Source organism: Oryza glaberrima, chromosome 2 (assembly GCF_000147395.1).
Source record: "Oryza glaberrima chromosome 2, OglaRS2, whole genome shotgun sequence".
Classification (NCBI taxonomy): domain Eukaryota; kingdom Viridiplantae; phylum Streptophyta; class Magnoliopsida; order Poales; family Poaceae; genus Oryza; species Oryza glaberrima.
The window spans coordinates 26143216-26150642 of NC_068327.1; the positions used below are offsets into that span (position 1 = coordinate 26143216).

Consider the following 7427-nt stretch of genomic DNA (forward strand, 5'->3'; position numbering starts at 1 on the left):
CTGGAATTTTTTCATCTCCCAAAAATGTTCATCTAAGGTCCCTTATCTTGTCGTCGAGTTTTAAACGGTCCTGAACCCTCCTCTAATCTTGTAAAACCGGATCACTTTTGATCCCAAGGTAGTATTGTTTTCCGGTTTTATTGATGTGGCGGCTAAGTCCCACGTGGACTCCACAAGTCAACCGGCAATCTTCTTCCACCTCACTCCCCTCTACTCCCATCTCAACCCAAACCTTCAGGGCATCTGCCAATGGGTTGGGAGAAGGGTGTCGGTCGGTGGGGAAAAGCTCCACGGCGGAGGCCGCCGCTGACGTGGCTCCCAATGGCCGGGAGCGCTCACATCATGGACTTGCGCGCGCGGGTCCCAACTACAACTGCAATGTCGTCTTCACCTGCACGCACGAGGGCTGAGGCTTCTGCCTCATCACACTGGCCAAGCTCCTATCCCCTAGCTCATAGTCGTCCTCCGTCGAGCTGCTCAAAAGCTGATGTGTTTAGGTGTCCCCGAGCTCCGCCTCTCGTCTGCAGAGGCGCACGCGCGGTTCCGCCACATCGTCTTCGAGGTCAACTCCATCTACACCACATTGCGGTCGCATCGTCCCCGACGCATGCGCCCTTCTCCCCGCCGCTGCCAAGCTTCTTGTTGGCTGCCAGCCTTCTCCCACCCATCGCCAGGCGCCATCGTCAGGCTTCTACCTACCGCCGCCACCCAACGACCGCCACCCTTCTCCCTGCTGGTCATCGGCCACCACACACCTCTCCCGCGATTCAGTGTCCGGCTTCCTCTTCGTGTGCATGCACGAACACTCATGGAGTCAGTGGTGCTCGCGACTATGCTCAGGCGTCGCAACGATACTCCATCTCTCAACTCTTGGAGATCCTCTCGCCAATCTCAACGGTGTGGCTGACATATGACCACGATACGGACGCGGCGCAGATGCGCGGCGAGCTACCATGCAACGATGTGACAGTGTAATCCAAGGAGACGACGTGTCAGGAGCCCTTCCTACTTCGCTTCTTTGCGCTCTTCACCGTGCAGGTCCATGATGCAGCCGTCAGTCGCCACTCTTCTCCCCACCTCTTGTCGGCTGCCCTAGAGGTTTGGGTTGAGACGGGAAGAAAGGGGAGATACGTGGGAGAAGATTATCGGTTGATATGTGGGACCCATATGGCCCCACGCTGACTTAGCCACCACATCACTAAAACCAGGGAGCAATAGTGCCTTGAGACGTAATGTGACCTGGTTTTGCAAGATCAGGGATCTGTTATATCTGGTATTTTAGTTCATGGACAGTTTTGAAACTCAACGACAAGATAAGAGACCTCAAGTGAACATTTTCCTTTCATCTCTCTCTTTTCTCTTTCTTTTAAGAATAGTAAAGATGCTCGTGCGTTGCAATAGAAAATCCAAATTACATATGTTTTTTTTTCATGTACGGTGGCGGAGAGTTAGATGATGGATATTTGGGGGCCTTTTTTCACTAGTAATACGCCCATGCTAAACGCTATCTTTAATAACTTTTAATATTTAATGTTTCATGTTTTTTATATGATCTTATTTTTCTAAGGAATCAATAGTAATACATATAATGAACTTCCTGTTTCACTACACTTGTTTGGTTATTGATTATATCTCCAAATCCAATTCTTGATCCATACATACCTAATCGACAAGATTTAGGATTAGTAATCCAACTCATGTTTACACTACGTGCTCATTAACCATGAACCATTTAGACGTGCCTACAAATCCAGGTCGAATTGAATGAAACATACAGCACACTGGTAACCATGCAACAGATGAATAAAAAAAATATTCATAGATAAGCCCACTGCAAAATGTTGTCGGCAAGTGTGCTCTATAATGAACACCATTGTAATATCTGACACACTACAGCTTATTTACATATTCGAGTGCAGAAAACACCGATTGCTATTTTTTTTACGTAGAGATCAAACTTCGCCACCTTGAGTCTGAAAGATATGTAAGTTATACAAACAAGATGTATGACAATAACAACGACGATATTGTTTGGATCTACAAATGGTTGCTTGTTTCAATCAACTTGAGGCACTTTATGTACCACCAATCCTTCATTTCTTACCAGTAGTAAGATTGTAGAGATGTAGCTGTTATTGTCACAGTGGTATAAAGATATGGGCTATGCAGTGAGATGGTTATGCAGTTTAGAGAAATACAATATAGCTAAGCTCAATAAAATATAAGCAGTGAGCCCCCTCGAAACAAAAAAGCAGTCAATAGTGTTAGGTATCTGGATGTTTGCATACATTGATTTATGTGTTACCTAATTTTGTCAAAATCAAATTGTTTGTGATACATGACTGAATGTTATATGACATATTCTCAATGATTTATTATGGCCCGTGACCACCTAAATCTTTGAACAAATCAATTTGCTGGTAGGAAACTCAGACAATTAATTTCTTTGGTTCTGAGATCATAGTAGCACTGTGCAGTTTCAGCCATTAAACAAAACTTTCATTTTTGCAAAATTGAATTTAGATAAATAGCCGTTAAACTTATGAATGTGGTGTTTCGCTCAATGGTGAGACTTATGCCTGCCAGCAATACCAAAATATACATGATCCTCAAATTTGCCGCACATGACTCACCTTTGTCGCACTCAGTGTATCAGCTCTGAGTCCTGTATCAATTCAGAAGACTGCAATGTTAAACTCAGAAATTTTAGTATACAGTATACAGTAAGTATTTTTGTGGGAAATCATTATGAAGGCTGGAAAATACATAAGTATTTTTTGGAAAATCTTAGTGTACAGTAAACAATGTTTGGGATTTTTTTTTCCAGATGGTAAATTTGATAAACATATACAGTAAGTATTTTTGTGGGAAATAATTATGAAGGCTAGAAAATACACAAGTATTTTTGTGGGAAGTCATAGTGTACAGTAAGCAATGTCAAGGACATTTTCCAGATGGTAAATTTCAGAAGCATGGTCCCCCCCCCCCCCTAAAATATAAATCAGAATCATGGCTATCCAAGTATATAAATTATATCATGAACATAGTGCAGTTCAGCTTTTATTTCATTTATAACGGCCATGATCAAAGGATAATTCCTCAGCTGAACGAAATACATAACCGAATGAACCTGCCACAAGAGAGAAGGTTTCAAATACTCACCTTGGAAATATGGCTGTCATTCAACAGCACCGGCCTCATTAGGCACCCGAACTGGCAATGGCGGAGACTGGTGTGAGCCACCTAGGGGCATCGAAAACAATATCATTTCTATTGTGAGAATAAAAATAAAATAAATAGTATTGGCTAGGTGAAGGCCTTTATAAGTTTACATTGCCTAAGTGAAGCAGGCTCTGAAATATGGCTGAGTTGCTAAATTTTATTTGATCTCAAGCTACAAATCACAAAAATATCATTTGTATCAATGCACGACTTCCAGTTCCTCTCCTGTCACTCAGATGGTTTCAGCTAAAGCAGTGCACAACAGTACGGTTGATCACAATTCCATACTAACATCTCCCAATTCCAATGTTAAATATTTTCTTGCTCTACTTTTTTCTCTCTTCCTTCTTGCCCTCTGCTACATGCACATACAGTAGGAGCAGCAAACTCATACCTGGCAGGGCCTTATGTTGGCTTGTTTGCTTCACTTGAAAACCAAAATGAAATCCAGATCGAATGTGAATTTGTACCCCAAACCGAAACCTTGTAAAGATCTCACAGAAAACACATAAAAACACATAGAAACCTTGTAAAGATCATTAACAGATTTGCTTGAAAATTCATCAACCAGAACAAACCCTCCCTCAGCGGCATTTAATCAGAGACCTATTGTGCAGAGTAGAGTAAGTGTATAACAAATGAATTTACATCATCGGTCCGTTTAAGTCACAATCAAATAGCACCAACAAAAGGAGTAAACTGGATAGGAGGATTCTCTTTATATCTCATTAACATTTGTTAGTATTTCTTTTAATACAATCAAACAAAAGTGCTTGTCCATAGTATTATATTTATTGACAGAAGTAAGAAAATTCCTTTTTTTTCAATAAAAAAGTATAAAAGAATAATGGAAACTGGCAGGTGTTGCATGAGTAATCCACCAATTAATAAATTAACTCAAGTCAGCTATTACCTGCCTTAAAGGGAAAGCTAATCCATCACTGCTTCTTGTTGCTTACCTGCAAAACAGAGTCTTATATCATAGCCTTTTGACACAAGGAATAAAGTAGTAACTAACAGGAAATTATGTGTTTCCAGAGTTAAACCAACAGAAAACTACTCAACGTTGTAACAAGCACGACCTGAACATCAAATCCTACACATGATGAATCCAAAATACTTGCCTTCTCTGACCCTAGGCAAGATGTTTTCTTTTAGAAGGTTACATCGAACATCAAATGACTGCACAGAGCAGGTGAAATACTGAAATTTGTAGCAAATCCATTTTGATAGTTCAGTTCAATCCATGATTAAAAATCAATTTTTGGAGTTCAGGCTTTTACAAAAGAAACACTTGATTAATGAAATTGGGAGTTTACAGGATGCCTAAACTCCAACCGTCTAAATTGTGTGAACTCTGCATATACTGCACAGCACTCCAGCTAAATATTTCCATTCACCTTGATTCAGGTTATATATCTGACACAAACTCAGACTGGACCACACATTGGACCATTGCTGGCATAGGCAAGTATCGTAATTCATTTAAGTCATAACACCAAAGTTATGGCTTAGGTCAAGAAGGAAAAATATTCATGCTAATTTGGTGGTCATATTTCTCGTTCTATAATATACTCCACAAGTATACCAAATAATAAATTTGGTGGATTCTCTTTATATCTCATCGACATTTGTACGTATTTTCGACTAAAGTTACATCATAAAAAAAAATTCCATCATGTAAGCATGTGTATAACCAGGTAAAGATCATCTTTATAATCTGTCGATGCATAAGCCATTCAGCTCGTCCAATTACCTGCTACAGCTCACCGAAGTTCCCTTGCGCCGTCAGCGGTGGACAGGACAGGTGCAAAAACAGCCAGAAGGCCGACAGACGATCGTGGCCCGATGAAGCATTTGCATCACTCTACCCTTGCTTCCACCCCCACATCTTCCATTTCCAGAAAACTAAGTTACGTAATAAGATAAAATACATATGTTAAGAACACAACTACAGAATATCTTTATCGTTGTGTTTGTAAGTGCTGTATAGTAAAAAGATGGTGTGGAGCACGTTAACAGAACCTGAGCCCATATGTAGAATTTGTCGAGACCTTGATTGAAGGAAATCTGCTAATTATGACAATGATACCCTAAAAGAAAGAACATTGTTTTTCATTGGTGAGCTCTTTTTTGCATTCTGAATGGTTACTGCTAATTCTTATGCTTGATGCCTCAGACAGTACTAATAACTATAGATCAAATTAATGGAGAACAATTACCTGGTTTTGGGGTTGTCCACTTGTCCAGCGGTGATGCGACAGCGACAATGCTCATCTTGCTGGCTCATCGACAGAAACTCGCTCGTCGTGTGAATCATGAGGGCAAGGAGGCATGACGGTGTGAGGGAAACCAGTCGACGGGGCAATCCGGCGGCGGCATGACGCTAACCGAATGGATCAGGGATGATCTGCAAGAGGGCGGCTGCAAACAAATCCAGAAGATGCAGCGATGTGGAAGGAGGTGACCCGCGAGGGAATGATGAGGGGCGCGATGCGGTGAGGGTGGAGGGAAGCGACGCGCAGGGGAGACAAGGCGAAGCGCAGAGGGAAACGATGCGTGAGGGAGGGGGCGAGGACGGAGGTGATGGCGGCGATGATGGTGGCAGACGGGTGAAGGTGGAGGCAAGGCGCGCGAACTCCTCCGAGAGCAGTGTACAGAGACAGTTTGCCGGGAATACCCATTCCCTGTACATAATAACAGCAGCATACATCAGCAAATGCTTTCAGGTAAACATACATCATCACAGCTAAATCTTTTCGACATATTCATGACAGCAAAATCAGGGCAGGAAATGGGGGAAAAGATGCAGTACCTGACAACCAAGATCTCCAAGGCCAAGAATGCGCTCACCGTCGGTGATGACGATCACCTGGATGCTCCTCTCCGGCCAGTTCTTGAGCACCTCAAGGATCTTCCCCCTGAATCCACCAACAAGCAAACCAACAAACACAGATTCCTGTCAGGCTGCAAATTCCTAATCAACCTCAACATCAGAAGAAAAACAGAATCCTCGCAAGAAAACCGCACTTGTCCTTGAGGCTGATGTACAGGTCCTGTGGCCGCCTGTAGATGCTGCCGTACTTCTGGCATGCCTCTCCGACCGTCGGCGTGTACACCACCGGCAGCAGCTCCTCCACGTTGTCGATCAGGAGCTTGTAGAACAGCCTCTCACTCCTCTCCTGAAAAAAGCACAAAAGAACCAAGAAACATGACAGAGTGTTCAGTAATCAACAGTTCTTGCTGCATGAACATTCATTATCAATGCATTTGATTTTGAGCGAGTGATCAAAGTGCGGGTGAAGGCCAGCATCCCCCGCCGGCCAACCTCACCCCTTTCTCCATCGGCGTTGTCCTATTCCTCCTCCCATGCCGCCGTCCTCTCCCCTCATACCCTGCTCAATCCGGAGCGGGGTCGGCTCGCGCAGATCGAGTCGGTGCAGATCGGGACACCTCTTCCCCGCCCGTCACCAGCTCCTTTCTACCCGCACCTCACACCGCCACCACTACCGGCGTTGCCACCATCCCCAACGCCGTCGAAAGGGGATGGAGGAGGGAGGGGAGCACCGGAGCCGACTCTGACGCCGCCACGAGGGGAGGGGGATACTGGCGCCGGTTACGCCGCCGCCGCGAGGGGAGGGCGAAGAAGGGGGAAGGGGGGGACCGGCGCCAGATGATGCACGGCGGCGGCGGGGGGATGGCGTACGGCGACGACGGCGGCGGGGCGACGGCGTCGGCGCGGCGTGGCAGCGAGGCGCGAGAGTGAGGAAGGGAGGGGGTGGGCGTGATAGGGAGGCGAGGCGACGGCGGCAGCGTCTAGGTAGGCGATGCGAGCGAGCGAGCGAGAGAGAGAGAGAGAGGATCGGAGGGCCGGAGCCCGGAGGGGGATGCGGCGCGTGAGAGTCGCGTGATTGGGGGAGATCACGCGGTAGATGGAGGTGGGAGGCTGCTGATCGATCTGGACCGTTCGGTTTTCACCAGGAGGTGGGATCGGCGGATTTTGGGAGGTGGGATCGATCTCAATCGTTCGATTTTACACAGACGATCTGAATCATTGAGTGATGAATGAAACAATGAGTGAAACTATTTGTTGAACTATAGAGTAGATATAAACACCATTTAACGAGGGGCACCATAGTCTTTCTTCTAAAACCTTAATATATGCTAAACAACATAGAATTACAATTATTTTGGGACGGATGTAG

The 7427-nt window shown here is 44.9% G+C and overlaps 1 protein-coding gene across 8 annotated transcripts; it reads right to left on the minus strand.

The window, feature by feature from the left end:
* Positions 1 to 1245: 1245 nt before the first annotated feature.
* On the minus strand, positions 1246 to 7089 carry LOC127763318 (NADP-dependent malic enzyme 3-like). Of its 8 annotated transcripts, XM_052287979.1 has the most exons (10): positions 6556 to 7089; positions 6253 to 6404; positions 6038 to 6143; positions 5445 to 5909; positions 5248 to 5315; positions 4979 to 5130; positions 4136 to 4181; positions 3617 to 3705; positions 3163 to 3243; positions 1249 to 2665 (listed from the first exon to the last, which is right to left on the minus strand). In XM_052287979.1, exons 1-4 carry the CDS (start codon positions 6565 to 6567, stop codon positions 5622 to 5624), a joined length of 558 nt encoding a protein of 185 aa, XP_052143939.1. In that variant the 5' UTR covers positions 6568 to 7089; the 3' UTR covers positions 1249 to 2665; positions 3163 to 3243; positions 3617 to 3705; positions 4136 to 4181; positions 4979 to 5130; positions 5248 to 5315; positions 5445 to 5621. The 8 variants fall into 8 exon arrangements, with proteins under 8 accessions (XP_052143940.1, XP_052143941.1, XP_052143939.1 ...); XM_052287980.1 differs by having other exon boundaries at positions 1246 to 2129; positions 2634 to 2665; positions 3163 to 4181; XM_052287981.1 differs by having other exon boundaries at positions 1246 to 2129; positions 2634 to 2683; positions 3163 to 4181.
* Positions 7090 to 7427: the final 338 nt, after the last annotated feature.

Excerpts from the sequence above, each read along its gene's own strand:
- LOC127763318 (XM_052287980.1), bottom strand. Across the intron at positions 6,144-6,252 it reads TACATCAGCCTCAAGGACAA|GGGGAAGATCCTTGAGGTGC; the intron begins GTGCGGTTTTCT and ends TGGTGGATTCAG. Across the intron at positions 5,910-6,037 it reads TTGGAGATCTTGGTTGTCAG|GGAATGGGTATTCCCGGCAA; the intron begins GTACTGCATCTT and ends TATTATGTACAG.